Source organism: Carcharhinus amblyrhynchos, chromosome 6 (genome assembly GCF_965287045.1).
Source record: "Carcharhinus amblyrhynchos chromosome 6, sCarAmb.v2.hapA, whole genome shotgun sequence".
Classification (NCBI taxonomy): Eukaryota; Metazoa; Chordata; class Chondrichthyes; order Carcharhiniformes; family Carcharhinidae; genus Carcharhinus; species Carcharhinus amblyrhynchos.
Window position 1 is genome coordinate 29,124,961 of NC_137329.1, and position 22,271 is coordinate 29,147,231.

The following is a 22,271-nucleotide window of genomic DNA, read 5'->3' on the forward strand; positions in this document are numbered from 1 at the left end:
CTTAATTATGATGGCTGCTTTGCTGAGGCAGCTGAAATGTAGACAGAGTCAAGGGATGGGAGGTTGGTTTGCATGGTGGATTGGGCTTTATAGTTTCTTGCAGTCCTGGGTAGAGCTGGAGACATACCAAGCTGTGACACAACCAAAAAGAATGAGAGTTGTGCTTCAAATGATTTAGTTCCAAAATAGTTTTATTAATAGGCTGATTGTTAGAGCATCTTGGTCGCAGCTTTATAAGTGATGCTGATTTGACTCTGCAGAATTCGTGAACTGTAGATCAATGATGGACTTTACTGTGCCAATGCACTTGAAGTAACCTGCTTTATCATTTATTGAGTTGAAGATATCAGGATGTTCAGGTAGTTGGTATTCTTAAATTATAAGAAATTCTGAAGTAATTTGATATTCAATAGCGTATAATGTAATGGTGAGTGGAATGTACTTCCCATGGTAACAAATTGGCACCAAGACCAATCTATCTACAGGGTCTTCAGTCGTCCAGTTGTAATGGTAACGTTCTTGTCTTTTGTAGAATCCAGGTGATGATTCAATGTGCAGCTGAGGGAAGTGTGACAGAGTTCAAGCTGCCAACTTCTAGAACTTGAATTAAACTCACCTGATTCCTTACATGCAGGTGAAAGATTACAAGAATGAACTAACTCTCTGGTTAAAATAAAAATGCTTTTCCCTCAACCAATGCACCAGAAAAGCCCAGAATATTCTGTCATTCTTTTTACTCATTGTTGCGTAATAAAATGTTTAACACAATGTCTATCTCCAGTACATCTGAAATTTTGGCATTTTGCAGCATTCTCTCCTAAATTGAGTTTTGAAACTTTAAGCCTGGATTATAACAAGTTTGGAAAGTTGCTCCCTGATTGGGATCCACCCTGAGATTATCTGTATGCTTATTGTAATAGAATATTTGACTGATTTACCAATAAGAATGGAAATTGTATACTTATTTACCTCTTCCAAAAGGAATGTTCGTCTTCTCAAAAACTGTTCTTCCAGGATCATCTTTACCTTCTTTGCATTTGTCTTGCCCTTAAATAGATATATAATCAATACATATACACAGCGGAAAAAATACTCCTAATCAATCATATTTGAATTCTGAATGTGGCATTATTACAAGTAAATCATTCTAATTCTTGTTCAGGTTACCTCTACTTGGAACATTCTGGGAGTTGATATAAACTCTTATGTTCCAATTTTCTTTGGTGCAGTCTTCTTTAAACACAAGTAATGAACTAATCCGATAACAACATTTTTTGAACAATTATGATTACTTGGCGCTCACTTGCAGCTGACTCACTTTCTCATCCAATTTGAGGGGTGTACTCAAATCAGACCATAGAACCATTGAAATGTTATAGCACAGAAGGATGCCATTCAGTCCATCTTGTCCATGCCAACCCAAGGATACCCTGGTGCCCTTTCTAATCCAACCTTCCTGCACTGGACCATAGTCCTATAGCTTACATCACTTAAGGTGCAGTCCCAGGTACTTTTCAAAGAATTTATGATCTCTGCCTCCACCACCAACTCGGGCAGCTTAAAAAAGTTCTTTCTCATGTCCCTGTACACCTTCTACCATTTATCTTCAATCTCTGCCCCCTGGATCTAGAATTCTCGTATCCACTCTCTCTTCCCCTCATATTTCTGTCACTTCAATCAAGTCACCCCTCAGCCTTCTTTGTTTCAAGGAAAATAACATCAACCTATCCACTCTCTCTTGATAGGTTCACTTTTCTAGCCCTGGCAACATTCTTATAAACCTCCTCTGCACTCTCTCCAGAGCAGTTACATCCACCCTGTAATGTGATGACCAGAACTGAACACAATACTTCAGTTGTCGCCAGAATTCTACCACCCCATTCACCACTGGGTGAGGGGCGGACAATGGGAAGGTCCATTGACCTCGGATGGGATTTTCCAATCTTGGACCGACCGAGGCCAAAAAATCCCAGCCTTTATCCTTACTTTTATACTCTATATCTCTGCCACTGAAAGAATGCATTCCATATACCTTCTTTAAAACCTTGTCTATTTGAACTGTTGCCTTTAGGGACCTGTGTACTTGTACACCAAGATCTTCACTGTACTTCATCTACCCCTCTTAGTATATTCCCATTTATTGTGTATTCCCTATTTCAGTTGGACCTCCCAAAATGCATGATGTCACACGTTAAAATCTATTTGCCACTTTACCATCCACTCCGTCAAAGCATATATCATTTTGTAGATTATGGCTATCCTCTACACCATCCATTACTCAGCCAACATTTGCGTCTTCTGCAATTTTCCTAATTGTGCATTCATATAACAACATAAGAACATAAGAAATAGGAGCAGGAGTAGGCCATCTGGCCCCTCGAGCCTGCCCCGCCATTCAATAAGATCATGGCTGATCTGTCGTGACTCAGTTCCACATTCCCGCCCTCTCCCCATAACCCTTAATCCCCTCTCTTATCAAAAACCCATCAACCCTCTTCTTAAAAATATTTAGCGAGGCAGCCTCCACCACTTCAACAGGCAGAGAATTCCAGAGATTCACCACCCTTTGAGTGAAGAAGTTCCTCCTCAACTCTGTTCTAAACCGCCCCCCCTTTATCTTGAGGCTGTGCCCCCTAGTCCTACTGTCCTTTCTGAGCGGGAAGAGTCTGTCCACCTCTATCCTATCCACCCCATTCATCATCTTATACGTCTCAATGAGATCTCCCCTCATTCTTCTAAACTCTAACGAGTACAAGCCGAGTTTATTCAGCCTCTCCTCATAGCTCAACCCCCTCAACTCCGGCATCAGCCTAGTAAACCTCCTCTGCACTCCCTCCAAGGCCAAAATATCCTTGCATAAGCATGGCGCCCAAAACTGCACACAATACTCCAGCTGCGGCCTCACCAATGCCCTATACAGCTGCAGCAAGACCTCCCTACTTTTATATTCAATCCCCCTCGCTATGAAGGCCAGCATCCCATTCGCCTTCCTGACCACCTGCTGCACCTGCAGGCTGGGTTTTTGCGACTCATGCACAAGGACCCCGAGGTCCCTCTGCACCGCCGCCTGCTGCAGTTTTTCTCCACGTAAGTAATAATCCTTCCTACCATTATTCCTACCAAAGTGGACCACCTCGCACTTGCCAACATTAAATTCCATTTGCCAGTTCCTGGCCCATTCGCCCAGCAAATTGGTAATGTGTAGCAAGAACAGTAAGGATGATATTTTCTCATCCTGCCTGCCAGGGGAATTGTAGTGGGTGGGGGTGGACCATGCAAAAGACCGTTGACCTCGGGTTGGAATTTCTGATCTTGGGGCAAGCATGGCCAGAAAACCCACGTTAAGTGCCTCAACACTGAGCCCTGTGAAAACCACTTGAAACAACTTTCCATTCACAGGGCATTTATGAACCATTACCCTTTGTTTGCTGGAGCAGACGAGTGAAGGAGCAGAGAGACAGCTAAGATTTTACCTGTTAAAAACCAGTTTAAAATAAGTTTAAAGCACTTTGTTCTTTGTAGAACTGTTTAAAGCATTTATTTATTGTATTTACTGCTTTAAGAATTCTGAGGGAGTGGTTAGCAGGCAGTTGTGGGCCATCAGATTTAAATCAGCGCCAGGTTTAAAAGGAGGCCTGGTATAGACAGCGGGCAGCGTCTGAGCGGGCAGCAGAGTGAGCTACTAGGGCTTAATATCAAAAAGGGCTGGAAGGAAAAAAGGCCAGGTGAGTTCGTTTGAAAAACAAAAAAAAACAAAAACACAAAAAAAAAAAATTTTTTCGAAACTACTACAGTAAATAATGGAGGGGCATGTGATGTGTGGTTTCTGTATGATGTGGGAACTGGTGGACCCTAGGGTTCATCCCAGTGACCATGTCTGCAGTAAGTGCAGGTTGCTGGAGGAGCTCCAGCTCAGGGTAAATGAGCTGGCCTCTGAGCTACAGACACTGAGGCTCATCAAGGGGAGAGAGGGTGCCATTGTCAATGGGGTGCAAGTGACATCCACCCCCCCTAGACTGGCTAACTCTAAGGGTCAGGGACAAGAGGGGGCTACTGGGAAGAGGAAGGGGGGTGAGGAGCGGAGGCCTCAGCCTCTTAATCTGCATAACAGGTTTGAGGTTCTTGCTTCCAAGTTGGACGAGAACGAGGCAGGTGAGGTTGGTGAGCAAGCTGCACACGGTACAGTGCTGCAGCAGGACATAGGCAAAGAGAAAAGGAAAAGGAACGTAGTAGTTATTGGGGATAGTGGGGTGAAGGGTATTGACACTGTCCTTTGTCACAATGACAAAGTGCACAGAAGGGTGTGTTGTCTGCCTGGTGCTCGGGTACAGGATGTCGCAGCTGGGCTGCAGAGGAACCTGGAGTGGGAGGGTGAGAATCCGGTCGTTGTGGTACATGTGGGTGCCGGCGACGTAAGCAAAATGCAGACTGAGGATCTGGGGAGGGGGTATGAAAAGCTTGGAATGGAATTAAAAAGTAGAACCGACAAGGTGGTTATCTCTGGGCTACTGCCTGAACCGTGTGCAGATGGGCGTAGGGTTGACAGGATTAAGGAAGTGAATGGGTGGCTCAGGGATTGGTGTGGGAGGAATGGGTTTGAATTTATGGGGCATTGGCACCAGTATTGGGGTAGGTGGGACCTGTTCGGGAGGGATGGGGTTGGTCTGAACCGTGCTGGGACCAGAGTGCTGGCGAATCGAGTAAAGAGGACTGTAGACAGGGCTTTAAACTAATTAGGGGGGGAGAGGGTGTGAGGGTAGATGACCTTACGAGGTCTAAAGTTAAGGAGAGTGTACATGTAAGGGAAGAGGCCGAGGATGTCCCAATAATAGAGGGAGTAGGGGGCGTGAGTATAGTTGGTGGCGTTGCGGCAAATAGGGTCCAGGTGAAGGCTGGGATGAAAGCACTTTATCTGAATGCACGAAGCATTCGGAATAAAGTGGATGAGCTGATGGCGCAGATCGACACAAATGGATACGATCTGGTGGCCATTACAGAGACGTGGCTGCAGGGTGACAGGGACTGGGAGCTGAATGTACAGGGCTATCAAGTGTTTAGGAAGGATAGACAGGGGGGAAAAGGGGGGGGTGTAGCTCTGCTGATTAAGGATAGCATCACGGTGGTAGCAAGGGATGATATTGGAGCCAAGGAGCAGAGGGTGGAATCGTTGTGGGTGGAGATTAGGAACAGCAAAGGGAGGAAGACGCTGGTGGGTGTCGTCTATAGGCCCCCGAATAATGATCTGGAGATGGGGCGGGCTGTTAACGCGCAAATAAGTGCGGCGTGCAGGAATGGGACGGCCGTAGTTATGGGGGATTTCAATCTGCATATTGATTGGTCGACCCATGTTGGACGTGGGGGGCTCGAGGAAGAGTTCTTGGAATGCTGCCGGGATAGTTTCCTCGAACAGTGTGTGATGGAGCCGACGAGGGAGCGAGCTATCTTGGATCTGGTGCTATGTAATGAGGCGGGTAGAATTAGGGACCTTGTGGTGAAGGATCCTCTTGGGGAGAGTGATCATTGTATGGTGGAGTTTCTGGTGCAGATGGAGGAGGAGAAAGTGGGTTCCCGGACACGCGTCCTTTGTTTGAATAGAGGGAAATACGGTAGGATGAGAGAAGAATTGGCGAATGTGGACTGGGAGAGCGCGTTGGAGGGAGGGTCTGTTAAGGAGCAGTGGAGGATCTTTAAGGAGATCTTTCTTGGTGCTCAACGGAAATTTATTCCGATGGTCAAAAAGGATAGTAGGAGGAGAGGTAATAAGCCGTGGATAACAAAGGAGGTGAAGGAAAGTGTTAAACTAAAAGCGGAGGAATTTAGAGTAGCTAAGAGTAGTGGGCGAGAAGAGGATTGGGAGAGGTTTAAATGTCAACAAAGATTGACAAAGAAGTTGATAAGGAAGGGTAGGAGAAACTATGAAGCTGGGCTAGCGCTTAATATAAAAAAGGATAGCAAGAGTTTTTATAAATATATAAAAAGGAAGAGGCTGGCTAGGGTGAATGTTGGTCCTTTACAGGATGAGAAAGGGGACCTAGTGGTAGGGGATGGGGATATGGCTAAGGTCTTGAATAACTTTTTTGTTTCTGTCTTCACGGAGGAGGACGTGAATAATTTGCCGGGTGTTAGCGATAGAAAGGTGGTAGGACTGGAGGGTCTTAATGACATTACTGTTACTAGAAAGGCGGTGCTCGACAGACTGGAGGGGCTGATTGTGGACAAGTCCCCAGGACCGGATGGAATGCATCCGAGGGTTCTGAAAGAAATGGCGGAGGTGATAGTGGATGCCTTGGTGGTTATTTTCCAAACGTCGCTGGATTCCGGGGAAGTGCCGGATGATTGGAAAACGGCTAATGTTACGCCGTTGTTTAAGAAGGGTGCCAGGCAAAAGGCGGGGAATTATAGGCCGGTTAGTTTAACATCTGTGGTAGGTAAAATGTTAGAATCTGTCATTAAGGAGGAAATTGCGAGGCATCTTGAAGGGAATTGCTTGATAGAGCAGACGCAGCACGGTTTCATTAAAGGGAAGTCGTGTCTGACAAATTTACTGGAGTTCTATGAGGATGTGTCTAGGGCGGTGGATAGAGGAGAGCCGGTGGATGTGGTCTTTCTAGATTTTCAGAAAGCGTTTGACAAAGTGCCTCACAAGAGGTTATTGCAGAAGGTCGAGGGACATGGAGTTGGGGGTAGGGTGTTAGCGTGGATAGAGGATTGGTTGTCAAATAGGAGGCAGAGAGTGGGGGTCAACGGGTGCTATTCGGATTGGCGGATGGTGACTAGTGGAGTGCCCCAGGGGTCGGTGCTGGGGCCTCAGCTTTTTACCATTTATATAGATGATCAGGAGGAGGGAACCGAGTGTAGAGTGTCGAAATTTGCTGATGACACCAAGATTGGGGGAACGGCAAATTGTGCGGAGGGTGTGGAGAGTCTGCAGAAAGATCTAGATAGGCTGGGCGAATGGGCCAGGAAATGGCAAATGGAATTTAATGTTGGCAAGTGTGAGGTGGTCCACTTTGGTAGGAAAAATGGTAGGAAGGACTATTACTTACGAGGCGAAAAACTGCAGCAGGCAACGGTGCAGAGGGACCTCGGGGTCCTTGTGCATGAGTCGCAAAAACCCAGCTTGCAGGTGCAGCAGGTGGTCAGGAAGGCGAATGGGATGCTGGCCTTCATAGCGAAGGGGATTGAATATAAAAGTAGGGAGGTCTTGCTGCAGCTGTATAGGGCATTGGTGAGGCCGCAACTGGAGTACTGTGTGCATTTTTGGGCGCCGCACCTGTGCAAAGATATTTTGGCCTTGGAGGGAGTGCAGAGGAGGTTTACTAGGCTGATACCGGAGTTGAGGGGGTTGAGCTATGAGGAGAGGCTGAATAAACTGGGCTTGTACTCGTTAGAGTTTAGAAGAATGAGAGGAGATCTCATTGAGACATATAAGATGATGAATGGGATGGATAGGATAGAGGTGGAAAGACTCTTCCCGCTCAAAAAAGACAATAGGACTAGGGGGCACAGCCTCAAGATAAAAGGGGGGCGGTTTAGAACGGAGTTGAGGAGGAACTTCTTCACTCAAAGGGTGGTGAATCTCTGGAATTCTCTGCCCGTTGAAGTGGTGGAGGCTGCCTCGCTAAATATTTTTAAGACGCGGGTTGATGGGTTTTTGATAAGAGAGGGGATTAAGGGTTATGGGGAGAGGGCGGGAAAGTGGAACTGAGCAGCGACAGATCAGCCATGATCTTATTGAATGGCGGGGCAGGCTCGAAGGGCTGGATGGCCTACTCCTGCTCCTATTTCTTATGTTCTTATGTTCTTATGTTCTTTGTTTCCTGTTCCTAAGCCAACTTTTTATCCAGTTTTCCACATTACCCAGTATCCCATGGGCTTTTATTTTATTGACCAATATTTCATTTGGGTCCTTGTCAAACGCCTTGCTACAATCCATGTACACAGCATTCACTGCACTACTTCATCAACACTTCTTGTCACTTCTTCAAAGAATTCAATCAAATTTGTGAGATAAGACCTTCCTTTAACAAATCCACGCTGGCCATTTCTGGCAAGTCCATTACTTTCTATGTGACAGTTAATCCTATCTCTCAAGACTAATTCTATTAATTTGGCAACCTTAAGGGATCATAAACATTACTGTGTCGATACACAATATCTTGTTCATCTTGTTTTCATCGAACATTGCACAGAATTAGAGGAATTACCTTTGGAAGATAATGTCAAAATTATAATCACAGGAACCAAAAACCTGACAGAAAAAAATTTGGGAAAATATTTCAAAATATATATTCTGTGCAATGTTCAGATGAAAACAAGATGAAAGAAAGGATACAAGGCTGCTCCAGAGGCAGATTAGCTGCTCCCAACGTTGCCCATACAAATCACATTCATAAGTAGGGGCACATCTGCCATGGAATGTGAGAGAGTTGCCAATACAAACTTCTTTTCACTATGGTTGATTTCCCAGATTTCGTAATCTCCTTGAATCTTATTTCCAACCAAGTTCCACCATGGGGACAATTCTTCCAAGTTCACCACATGACTCTGAACATTTAAGCACCTGGCTCATGGCTACAGGGACATCAACAATCCAGTTACAGATCACAAATGTATTATACAGGTCACTGATTGCTCACTAGGACACTGTAGTTTAATTACCTTTCCCATAGATAATTAGGCAGCACAAAGAAGATGCCGCATTATTTTCAGTTTGCAAGATTCTCCCAAGTCCATCCTCCGCCCCACCCTCCCACCCCAACTAGAGATCCATCTGAGCCCGCCCTCCTCCTCTGGCGGACACCAGCAGGTCATTGTTTTAAAGGGGTTGACCATGTAAAACGGAGGCGAGATGAAATCTTTTCTCTCAGAGGGTTGTGAGTTTTGGAACTCTTTCTGAAAAGGTGGTGGAAGCATATTCTTTGAATATATTTTGAAGGTATGCTCTTTTGAAAAACTGCAACATCCCATTGGCACCTGGGAATCCGAGACCCAAGAACTCCCGATGTGGACAAAAAGTATTTAGGAAGGAACTGAACACTCAAGTTCCGTTGTCGAGAGCAAGCTAAAGCCAAGCGTTGACAGTGAAAGCAGCATCTGGCAATCCATACACCTCAACCTCCAGATCCTCCAACCACCATATGTCCCAGCTGCTACTGAGACCATAGAACTCCATAGTCACCTGAGAAGGAATTTTTAGTGTGCAAACAAGTCATCCTCAACTCTACATAGAGATGAAGAGAATATATTTAAGGCAGAGGTGGATAGATTCTTGGTAAGCAAGGTGGTGATAGATTATCAGGGGTAGGTGGGTGCAATGAAGATCTGAGATTGTTATCAGATCAGACAGATCTTATTAAATGATGGAGCAGGCTTGAGGGGCAGAATGGCTTTAGTTATTATATATATGTATGCATGCAATAAGAGTGCCCATCTCAGTTTGGGTCTGTACTTATTAAGGATTCCAGGGCTGATTGCAGGATTCAGGATTGCTGCTATGTATGTCATTGATAATTACCTGGCTAACAATGGTCAGGTCAGAGGCATCACAACAAATGTAAATGACAAACAGAGAACACCAGTAGAAGCCAAGGATTACATGTAGAAATTAGTATCTATTAATTTTATTTTTGTGCTCTTGGCAGATGTTAGAAACCCTACAGCGCAGAAAGAGGCTATTTGACCCACCAAGTCTGCACCGACCACAATCCCACCCAGGTCCTACCCCCATATCCCTATATATTTACCCCCTAATCCCTCGCACCTACGCATCCCAGGACACTAAAGGGCAATTTTAGCAAGGTCAATTAACCTAACCCGCACTTCACTGGACTGTGGGAGAAAACCACAGCACCCGGAGAAAACCACAGCACCCAGAGGAAACCCACGCAGACACAGGGAGAATGTGCAAACTCCACACAGACAGTGACCCAAGTCAGGAATCGAATCCAGGTCCCTGGAGAGGTGAAGCAGCAGTGCTAAGCACTTGTGCCACCGTGCTGCCCAATTACTGTAATTACTGTTGATTACTATAATTAATTAATTAATTAGTCATCACTTCTTTTAACTGGTAGTGCCTTCTGTAATAATCACCGTGCCACACATGTTGCATGGACATACTTGAGAACCAAGAAAATCTCCCACAGAGTACTGACAGGGGCTGGGGTTTTCTAGCCCTTCATGCCAGCAGGAATCTCAGGTTCCGCTGCAATGAAGAGAAACTTAGCTGAGTGCCAGATTCTCTGTCCGTGTTTGCAGAGGTGGCGGAGTGTGAATGGCCGGAGAATTCCAGCGAAAATGTTGCAAAAGAGGTTTCCACTCAGTGATTCAGAAACATGGGAAATAGGAGCAGGTGTAGGCCATTTGGCCCTTTTTTGCCTGCTCCACCATCGATCACGGCTGATCCTCTACCTCAACGACATATTTTCACTTTCTCCCTGTATCCCCCTGACTCCTTTAGAATCTGGAAATCTATCCATTTCCTTCTTAAATACATTTAGCGACTTGGCCTCCACAACCTTCTGTGGTCGAGAATTCACATGTCTCAGTCCTAAATGGCCTAGCCAATATCCTGAGATTGTGACCCAGCCCGAAGAAACAACATCTCTGCATCCAGTCTGTCCAACCTTGTCAGGATTTGATACCTTTCAATTAGTTTCCCTCTCATTCTTCTAAACTCCAGTGAATAAGGGCCCAGTCGATCCAATCTCTCTCCGTATGACGATCCTGCAATCCCAGGAATCAGTCTGGTGAGCCTTCACTGAACTCCCTCTAAGGCAAGTGTATTCTTTCTTCGATAAAGTACCAAACTGCAAACAATACTCCAGGTGCAGTCTCACTAAGGCCCTGTACTGCTTCTGATCTCAAGTCCTCTTTGACAGTGCTGATATGAACCAGTAAATAACTTCTGACCAAATTATTACACAGACATTTAATAAATCATACCAATGTAGGATTTGCTAAATTTCATCATAATATTGAAGGGAAATAGCATTTCAAGCTCTCTTTATATTCAAGTTTTCATAATCGTATGAGTTTTTGTGATGTACAACATACAGAAATTACCTGCTGTGACCTTCAATACTGTGCTTTTCGTCCAAGTTTCCTCAGTGGCATCCCGTTTAACTTCAATGATTAATTCAGCACAGTCATCCTTGGATACATCAGGATACAATGTAACGGAGCAGGGAATGCAGAAAGATCCATCAGGTTTGCGTTGACATTCTGGCGTGTCAGCACTGAAGGAATTGTCTTTCTTGCCGTTCAATACATTTTTGAGGGGACTAGTTACTCTCTTTGGTCCTGATAACAGCTCTGCTGAAATTTTCCAGTGAAATAACTTCTTTGCTTCCTGCTGCCCTTTCCTTTTCACAGATACAACAATGTTCATCACCTCTGGTCTGAACACAGTAACGTCCCAACGCAGAATGGCTTCCTCACCATCACTTATTTCATGTGGTTTCTTGATATCACTAATTGTTGACGGAACTACAAAACAAAAGCATTATTGTGATATGAACTCTTAGGTTGCTGCTCTCTCCTGCGTATTCTTATTTAGACACAAACTAGAAACTGAACTGACAGGAATGTTTATTTAAAAATTCGATGGGCGGATTAATTGGTTTGCAGCATCAGCTGTCTCACTTTCACCAAGTGACGTACAAACTTTGCTCAAACTGAGTCTTCTTGGTTGCATCAGGATATTAACAAGCTAATAAGCCATTGTTTATGTTGTAGCACGAGATATCATGACAAGGAAATTTTGAATCACAACAGTGGTTTATTGAAGGAAAGATAAAACTATATGCAATAAGCTCAATGCAGGTACAGGTCTAGTTTCACCAATTGCCAGGCTCACACCAAAGGTTCCCTCTTAACAGGACCCACATTCTAACACCCAGTGGGTGACAGTTCATGCACTTCCCCAGATAGGCCCCAGTAGAGTCCCATGACACACTCATATCTGTCCCCTTAAAGGGACCATATATCTATCATAGTTCGAGTCTCTTCACGTGAGTGATTTGATGTTACTCACTTTATGGCAGCTTTGTAACTAAAGCAGGATTAGCGAACTGCCAGTTCAGATCCAGAGCCCTTATGAGAATCATGATATTTACAATGTAGATACAGGCAAATCTCTGCTAAATTGAAGTCATTGAGGTAATATTTTGTGTTATATAATGAGAACATTTGATAGTTTGCTATTCAGAAGCCCAATGGCAAATGGAATGTATTAACCATTGTTAATATTTGACAGAATCCTGTCACCAAGGCCTGTACACACAGCCTTCCACCATTCAGTTACTTCAATTGGCAGCAATCTTGGTGTTAATTCATAATGTTATGGGTTCGAGCTCCACTCTATAGCTTAAGCACAGAATCCAAGGTGATACTTCTGTGCTTGACTATGGGATTGCTACAAAGTTAAAGGTGGCAATTTTTAAAATATTTGTTAATTTAAGGATTATTTGATTGCTTAGCTAAATGTAAAAAAATCTCGACACTTTTATAAGAGGGACACGTTGCCCTCTGCTCATAGTAAACTGCTCTTCGCTCACAACCAATGCCACATAAAAAAACCCAGAATAACCTATCACAGTGAACGTGTTTGGAGGTAATGTTATTGCTCATTTGTTAGTCTATTTGTATGTTTGGAAACAATGTGAAGCTGCTACCAAAAATGGTAAAATGTTGCTTCTGGTGAGAAAACTGGCATGTTTCTGTCCAGAGAAACCTTTCGATTTTCTCTACAGATCTTATGGCACTCTGCCAAAAGTAGTTAAGGAGCCAGTGCCCATCCAGCCCACAGCCATCACTGGCACCCCCTGCTCCTCAATCTGCTCCGGGCCCACAACCAAATGTGAATGAATCCTCATGAGGTTCAGAATGGGGCCAACACCTGGCACTGATTGGCATGGCCAGGTTGGTGGTGTGCATGGTGTCAACTTGGCAGTGCTAATCTGTGCTAGAGGGCTGGACCACTTCTCTGCCATGTCTCTGTCCTCTGGCTATGCTCACCGTTACGCCCCGGGAAGAATCCCATGACAGGTTTATGTCTGGTTGAACCTGTTGTATATGGAGACAGCGTATCTGGTGAGAGCGGAAGATCTGGAGAAAGTGTTGTTAATGACATGCTAATGTGTTAAAAGGAGCGTACTGCCATCCCACCACAATGTTTCATACCGCTCCACTGGCAAGAGGCTGGAAAGATCGGCACTCGGAAACTGGACAGCACAAATTGCGCTCTCCGGATTTTGAACACGCACCGCCATTCCCGTACACGGAGTGTGCAGTTTCAAAATCGCCCCAACCGTATCTCAAAACTGAATGGCCTGATTTCAGTGAAACTTGGTGCACAGTAGGAGATGTCCCAAGAAAGAGATGATTAGTTTTTGGTGAAAATATGTATCTGGATCTAGATCCTGTTTTTTTTTAATGGAGCACATTACGAGGGGCCGCGGGCTTAGGGTGAGGGGGGCGCGAGGTATAATTCGGATGTTAGAGGGAGGTTTTTCCACACAGAGGGTAGTGGGGGTATGGAATGCACTGCCAAGCAAGGTGGTGGAAGTAGGTACGCTGGAGTTGTTTAAGCGTTACTTAGATAGGCACATGAGCGGGATGGAGATGGAGGGATATTGGAGACTGTTTTAAATAAGGTTCAGGAGCCTTGGGATGTCCCTGGAAATCAACATATTTTCTGGCTCATTTGTTTTCACTTGGGGATTCCCTTGAATGTGTGTATAAGGATGTGGATGATACTGATGTTTTTCTCTTTTAATCCACAGGTGCTTCGGTCCGCCTTGTTGTCCAACAAGGGGCATACACACGATGGGTCGTACGAGGGCTGCTCTTGGTTGTTTCAAGAATAGCCTAGTACTTCATGTCGTTAGTGTACACTTAAACTGGACCAGATGCTGGGCAACACGACAGCTCAGTGACTATCACTGTTTGCTGTGCAGATACATGGATTTGGGCCAGTGTCTGTGGAAGTTTGCACATTCTCCCCGTGCTTGCATGGGTTTTCACCGGGTGCTCCGGTTTCCTCCCACACCCCAAAGATGTGCTAGTAGGCTGATTGGTGCAACAAATTGTCCCTAAATTAGTCTTCCCTCAATGTGGAGTGCCATAAGCATAGGCAAGGGTCATGGGTGGAGAGGGGACTCAATGTTAAAATGGCGGCGCGGGCTCGTTGGGCCGAAGGGCCTGTTTCCCATGCTGTGTTGTTCTTTGAGCCATAATCATTGGGACATAGGGCAAATTGACCTTTTTAATGTTGTGAATTCATTCAGCTGCTGTGGTCAAATTTGTCACAGCTGTCAAAATGTGAGCAGTGTTTTCAGAACAGGTTGTTGAATGTGAATTGGCCTGAAGTCTCCTCCGTGAGGTGGAAGCTCTGAATAAAAAGATTTATCTTTCTGCTCTATACTTGCAGACCACCATCCAAACAGGGAAATAGCTTGACATGATTGTAATAACGATGAGTTAACATGATGTGGCGGAGGTTCTACTGAGTGCCCTATTCATTGGTTACTTGTTATTTTTAGGACGTTGATGTGCATATTTCTGCAATAATTTACATAATGTCTGCATTTCAGTCACTGCCCAAGAATCTCCTCTGTGATGTTGAACCAACTTTTGAAAAGGCCTAGATAATAAAAAGTTGGGGGTGCCCTTCCTCACTGAAATTCATTCTGATAATATCTGACTCTTAATTGTTGTTAAATAAATGTCTAAATTCAGGTTAAATTGCTGAGAACAGAAACTGTGTACTCAGCATAAGTATTTACCTCTTAAAAGATGAGCTCTGCTACTTTCATATTCAATTTCTTCTCGATTGCTTGGTTCTGAAAGAACAACGTAATCAAAATATATTAACAGGCACACAAACTATCTAAGCTGCTCCTGAATGTGAGAATTTTTTAACAATGCCATTACGGATTGTCGTTTAATTAGGAATTTATGATATTACTCAAATGAAACATTTGTCTCAACTCTTCCTTTGTTCAGGTAAAATGAAGCTGAACCCATCCTGATGATTATAAAATTTATACTACGTTATAGCAGAGCAGGATTTTTGTCTGGACTGCAGTAGGTGAGTGATTCTGGACTGTGAGATAGCTCCAGACAAATATATCTGCAGTGGATGTTGGTATTTCAAATTGCTCTGGCTCAGAATCATTGAGCCCGATTGTGAAGTGAATGTGCTCTGATACATAAGGATGGAAACAGTTCCTGGCCACTGAAGACTTTGGTGACATCTTATAAAGAAGTACAAGTTCAGAATAAGATTGCCGTGACCAGTTGTGTGCAGATGAAGGGGAGCACAGGTTAGATCGAAACCTGGAAATTGATCCTATGTAACAGACACAATATACCTGTTACCAGTGTGGATATTCAGAGAGATAGCCAGAATATGAATAATGGCATCATTGGAGCAGCAGGCTGTCAAAAGTAAGGGGAGAGAAGAAGATTAGTGTGGTATTTGTAGGAGATTCAGTAATTAAGGGGAAAGATAGCGCCCATTAACAACACATATTCAACTTCTTTAGTGCCTTTAAAAATCCAAAATCCAGGTAGTTCTTACTTTAGCATTTGTAGTTCTTTTTGGAAATGAAAAGGACCATACCTTTGCGTTTTTTGATCCAGCAATAGACTCCTAAACATGCTCCGAAACATAACACAACAAAGGCACAGATTCCTGCGATAATTGCTCCTTCAGGTGTATGTTCTGTTAAAGTATAAAACATAAACCAATCTCAGAAAACTAGACAATAAATAATTGCACAATTTGTATATAATCACTGGAAGACATATGTGCCCCATTCTATCAGTCAGATCTGATTATTTCCTCAAAAATGCAGTCAGGAAATTGGTATACATTACGTGCAGAATTTTACAGCCTTGCTCGTCCTGAGGTCAATGTATCTTTCCACGGTCCGCCTCTTGCCTTCACTGATTCCCGTGGCAGGCAGGACAGTAAAATTCCAACCCACATATCCATGTGAAATGCACACTGCTGTGGCAAATTCAATCTGAAACAAACTTTTTAGTTGAGGTTGCTATAACAGGCACCAGGTCCTTTGGATTTGTTGCTTAGGAGTCTAACCCTTGTTGAAGGACCCACGATGGAAAATGTCCCTACAATGTGTAGAGCAGCTTTCTGCTCTGCCTGTTTAAGAATTCTTTAGTAGTCACTCCCGCTTCCAACAAAATTTTAAAATTTCAATCTTTTTATCAGGTAAGGAGGAGCAAGAACACCGGTCGAACTCTAACCATAATCAGTGTTTAATGATCAACTCCAGTATGAAGTTCAGAGTTCACGCAGTGTAATTGCACGCCTGCCTTTGACACTCCCTTTTTTAATCAAGCAAACTGTGCTATGTAAACTTGCTGTTTGTGAAATAGGGATCTGTGTCAGGGTGATACTAATCCTTTAAAGAGCTGGGTGAGGGAAGTCAAAAGATTGAGATTCGAATAAAGGGAGAAACATGTGGAATAGCAGAGCAAGGAATAAGGTGATTGTTTCGAGCTTCAATTACTGACATGTCCACATAAATAACAAATTCCACAAACAAAGGCTGCAATTTAACAACCACGATCACAAATCCTGTATTGGCGGCTAAACCTCACAAGTGGCCAAAAATGGGTTTTGCACCAACGAGATCTCAGTTTAAGATGTTCCCAACGCCCACACCACTCCCATCACCGACTGTAATTAGATTCATGCCCAGTGAGGGTCTAAACCTGATCTGCATAAATTTAAATACATTTTATTCTAAGTAATGGGGCTGATACTGTAACGTCCGTCCACAGCACCCACTCCCCCCGCCCCAGGTGTGATGTCACGTCAGTACAAATCACTACTGCTGGGGGCGCAGAGATGCCTGTGGGTCCTGTGGGTTGAGGGGCTTGCCTAGGCACTGCATCTGACATCCTCGCACATGCAAAGGGGCACATCCAACAGGCACTCGCAAGGGGTACATGCAGGAGGAGTTACCTATTTCCACATGGGGGAGAGGTTCCCCTTCTGTGACTGGGGAGGTTTTCCCTTTTCCATGGAGAATTGGGGTGCTGGGGAGGGGCTGTTGTGCATACAAGTTTTTCCTTGCATGGCAGTGTTTCCCTTGTCTGCCAGGATGTCCCAATTTCTGTAGGAGATGTCCCAATGTACACGCAGGAGGGTCCCTAAATCCATTGGGCAAAATCCCTATATCCATGGGGACTCTTGATTTCTGTGTGGGGGGCGGGGCGTCAATGCTCTTTGTGGGGCGGGGGGGAGGCTTAATTTTAACTTTGGGATCGAGGTACTCTTGATCTTAGAGCCTCAGCATTACCTACATGTTTGGGCCCTGGACTTCCAACTGGCTGTGTGATCCTCACCAGGGTGGCACGATGGCACAATGGTTAGCACTGCTGCTTCACAGTGCCAGGGATCCAGGTTCAATTCCGGTCTTGGGTAACTGTCTGTGTGGAGTTTGCACATCTTCCCCTGTCTCCATGGGTTTCCTCTGGATGCTCCAGTTTCCTCCCAAAGTCCAAAGGTGTACAGGATAGGTCAATTGGCCATGCTAAGTTACCCCTTAGTGTCCTCAGATGTGCAGGTTAGGGGGATTAGTTGGGTAAATATGTGGGGTTACAGGGATAGGGCCTGGGGAAGATGCTGTGTTGGAGAGTTGGTATAGACTTGAAGGGCTGAAAGGCCTTCCTCTTCACTGTAGGGATTTTATGAGTCCATTTTTTAAAAAAAATGCTTGTACCAAAAGCAGATAATTTGTAACAATAGATGTTATGTAAGAGAAATCTAATTGGGAGCTTCATTATTGTAAAGAAATATATTATGAGAAGAACTTGTAATCGTCTCTAAACAAGCCTTACCTTCATCTTGGTCAGACTCCAGGGTAAAATTGCCGAGAAAGGTTTTATGCTTCACCACACACGTATACTTAGTGCGATTATCCAACGTTGGTTCAATTCTTATTTTACTGGAAACACTAAATGTTCCATCACTGTTCGTAACTAAATCTTCGAAGGACTCATTTTTTGAAATATATTCCTTTTTTCCTTCTGGTAACATTAACCAACTAATATTGACTTGTTTAGGATAAAATTCCTTCACATCACATACCAAGAAGTGCCCTGTACCATCCGCAGTTGCAATTTCTTGTTGGTACATGCTGACTTTTGGCTGGACTGTGTGAAAGAGAACAGGATATGTAAGCTGTTAATACGTCATCACAGATTAAACTAGATGTTGCAGTTTCTTATTTTGAGAGACCTGAATTCTGCATTCCAGTTGCTGTATCTGAAAAGCTACCACACTGATTCAGTTCCTAACTTCTTAGTGTCCCCTTGGGATGTCTGACAAGCTATTCTTGTATTTTTCTACTACAAAGACTGTTGCAAAGTTATTACTCAACATTTCCCCCATTTCCTTATTTTTATTTACTATGGGCAGGATCATGAGCCCACCTTCTCCATGCACAAGATCACCAAAGGGATTTCAAAATCCAGAGTAAACTGGAAATCGCTAATCCCATTGGCAAGACGGAAATTTCTGATTTTCCTCACCCCTTACTGGTGACATAATCAGGTTCATAGAATCATAGAATCCCTATTGTGCAGAAGGAGACCATTCAGCCCATTGAATCTGCACTGACTACAATCCTGCCTAGACCCTATCCCCACGACCCCATGCATTTACCCAAGCTAGTACCTCTGACACTAAGAAGCAATTTAGCATGCCAATCCATCCAACCCACACTTCTTTCGACCACGGGAGGAAACCGGAGGACCCAGAGGGAAGCCACGCAGACACGGGGAGAATGTGCAAACTCCGCACACACAACCACTTAAGTCGGGAATCGAACCCAGGTCCATGAAACTGTGAGGCAGCAAAGCTAACCACTGTGCCCATAAAGGCCCCACATACCTCTGTGGTGGTGGGGGGAGGAGGAGACCCCAGATACCTCTGTGGTGAGGATGGGAATTTATTCTTAATTGGGATCAGGGCACCTGGTCGCTGTGGAGACGGTTCCCAGCTCTACGAGTCCCTGCCCACCAGAGCAACAGCACAAACCCCGCCCACTCTGCTTTTTAAGTGTTAAAGTGACAAGCCCTGAAAATAAAACAGACCAGTGAAGCTGGAGGGTTTGCCACCAGTGTTCCCACCAGAACTGTGAATGTGCCAAATTCTGGTAAGATTGCCCCCAATATCACCATTATAAGTTTTCAAGCATTTATTTAATCAAAAAAGTTCTGTTCGATGTCCCATGCAAGCTTCATGCTGACCTTTGTAACCTTAGTACAGCTGCCCCACCCAATGTAACAAGGTAAAAACTGCAGTCTTTGCGATTGTGTTAGTATCTGGTGAATTCAGATTCACCAAGCGAACTAGAACCATAAAACCATAGAATCCCTACAGAACAGAAGGAGGCCATTCAGCCCATCAAGTCTGCAGCAACTCTCTGCAAAAGCATTTTATCAAGAACAACCCCCTCGTCCCTGCAGTCCCATCCCCATAACCCCACCCAATCTGCACATCTTTGGACACTAAGGGACAATTTACCATGACCAATCCATCTAAGCAGCACATCTTTGGAGTGCAGGAGAAAACTGGAACACCCAAAGGAAACCCATGCAGACATGGGAAGAATGTGCTAACACAGCACACTCACTCAAGACCCGAATTGAACCCAGATCCCTGGCACTGTCAGGCAGCAGTGCTAATCACTCTGCCACCATGCCGCTCACTCACTAAAAGTTTAATGTTTGAAATGCGTTATTACCTTTTGTAGATTGCAAACAAATATTATTACTTAGAGCAGTACATGCCAGTACTGGGAGTGTAACAGCTATTTATCATATCAGAAAATGATTTAGTCTCTCTTACCAGATACTTGCATCACTGAACTCTTCTGTTCTCTTCGGGGAGTAACAATGACTATGCAGGTATATTCTCCTGCTTCATCAAGTTGTACATTTGGAAGATAAAGTGAAGCATTTCCTTTCCGTAAAGCGTCATCGAACATCTTCGCTCCATTTCTGTTTGGGTAATGATTTCCTCCATCAAATACATATATATCTTTCTGGTTTGTCTGTGATCCAAAAGCCCATCGAACAGCTATGTGTGTGAGGTCGTATTCTGGTTTATCAAATTTGCACATTAGAAGTGCATCTTCATTTGCTGAAATATCCAGTGGTGAGGGAAATATCTCCAATTCTAAAGGTCCTTTAAAATAATTCAATATTTTAAAACAGTAACTGATATAAAAATATCTGAATATTAGGTTATTGTCAGGATCTTGGCCGGGCTACCGGTAACTTGTTTTCAAGAAGAAATCCAAAATCCCAGGTATTTTCCACAGGATTCCACGGTGTGTAACTGACAGAAATTACTATACAAGAGTCAAGCAAAGCAAACACTAAATACTTACTTAGGTGTCTTTCTATACACTCAAGCCCAAAATCAGTTAATTATGAATTAACACAGGATTGACATCAGGAGAAACTTATTCATTCTGAGGGTGGTGGAATTTTCTATCATTAAAGTCTGTGGAGGCCAAGTCACTCACTGAATATATTTAAGAAAGAAATATGTAGATTTCTAGACACTGAAGACCTCAAGGGGAATAGGGAGAAAATATGTGTATGGTTTTGAGCTAGAGGATCAACCATGATCATATTGAATACCACAGCAGGTTTGATGGGCCGAATCAACTAATCCTGCTCCATTTTCTATGTTTCTAACAGGACAATTGTGGTCAATTATGAATTATAAATTACATTAACTGGCAGATAAACCTAATTACGAATTGGCTAGGCAACCCACTCACCATTTAAGTCATCAATCTCTGTCACAAAGTATTAAGGAAGAGCATTGGAGGTAGAGAGCGAGGGTTTATTGGATCTTTCCCTGGGATAAGAGGGTTTTCCTGAGAGACGAGGCTTGGTAAATTGTGTTTATGTAACTGGGAGTTTAGGAGAATGAGGAGTGATCTGTTGCATCCCATCTCAACAAAGTTCAACACGCCATTTGCCTTCTTAATTGCTTGACGTACTACATGCATCCAGTATTCCATGTAAGAGTCAAACAAGTTCCTCTGAACATTGAAATTAACAGGTTTCACCCCTTTTAATAATAATCTGCTTTTCTATTTTTACGACTAAATGAGTAACCTCACAATTCCCCATATAATACTCTATCTAGCCTTTTATTGTCCACTCATTTATCATTTCTACATCTCTTTGCAGTCTCTTTGTATCCTCCTCACAGTTTATATTCCCATATATATTTGTATCATCAGAAAAGTTCAATATATTACTCTCTGTCTGAGTGATTAACATTGATATCTGAGGCTCCAGCACTGATCCTTGTGGCACCCAACTTGCCACTGCCTGCCAACTTGAAAATATCCCTTGTATCCTTACTCATTGCTTCCTGGCTGTTACCTAATTCTATATCCATGCTAACATACTATTCTAAATTCTACGGGTCCTTGACTTGTTTATCAACTTTTTGTGTGTCAACTTGCCAAGGGACAAAAAAGTTATTGGGGGCTGTAAGTTGAACCTCCCCCACCCCCCCACAACTATAGTGGTGATACTGGGGATAGAATTAAACAATTAGAAGTGCATGTAATAAAGGTACATCTGTTAATATGGATGACTTTAATCTGCATATAGATTGGGCAAATCAAATGAGTAACAATACCATAGAGGAGGAATTCCTAGAGTGTATACAGTATGGTTTACTGGACCAATATGTTGAAGAACCAACGAGAGAACAGACCAGGCCATCCTAGACTGGGTATTATGTAATGAGAAATAAATAATTGGCAATCTAGTTGTGCCAGGGTCCTTGGGCATGAGTGCCCAAAATATGATTGAATTCTTCAACAAAATGGAGAGTGACAAAGTTGATTCTGAGGCTAGAGTCCTGAATCTAAGTAAAGGAAGCTATGATGGCATGAGGCATGAGTTATGAGTTGGCTATGATGGATTGGGGGGATGTTGCTTGAAGGGACGATGGTGGATAGACAATGGCAAACATTCAAAGAGCACATGGGTGAACAGCAACAATTGTTCATTCCTGTCTGGTGCAAAAATAAAATGGGTAAGGTGGCCAAACCATGGATTACAAAAGAAATTAGAGATATCACAAGTTCCAAGTAAGAGGCATACAAATTGGCCAGAAAAATAATTGCAGACCTGAGGATTTGGAGCAGTTTAGAAGTCAGCAAAGGAGGACAAAGGGATTGAATAAGAAGGGGAAA

The 22,271-nt window shown here is 43.7% G+C and overlaps 1 protein-coding gene across 1 annotated transcript in view; it reads right to left on the reverse strand.

The window, feature by feature from the left end:
• LOC145343665 (uncharacterized) overlaps window positions 1–22,271 on the reverse strand; it is a 48,980-nt gene that overhangs the window by 18,326 nt on the left and 8,383 nt on the right. The window contains exons 2-7 of the mRNA XM_080189831.1: window positions 19,889–20,227; window positions 17,875–18,189; window positions 15,626–15,727; window positions 14,787–14,843; window positions 11,065–11,487; window positions 970–1,047 (exon numbers count right to left, since the gene is read on the reverse strand). Of these exons, the coding sequence (XP_080045957.1) occupies window positions 970–1,047; window positions 11,065–11,487; window positions 14,787–14,843; window positions 15,626–15,727; window positions 17,875–18,189; window positions 19,889–20,227 (1,314 nt within the window). The remainder of the gene's footprint in view (window positions 1–969; window positions 1,048–11,064; window positions 11,488–14,786; window positions 14,844–15,625; window positions 15,728–17,874; window positions 18,190–19,888; window positions 20,228–22,271) is intronic.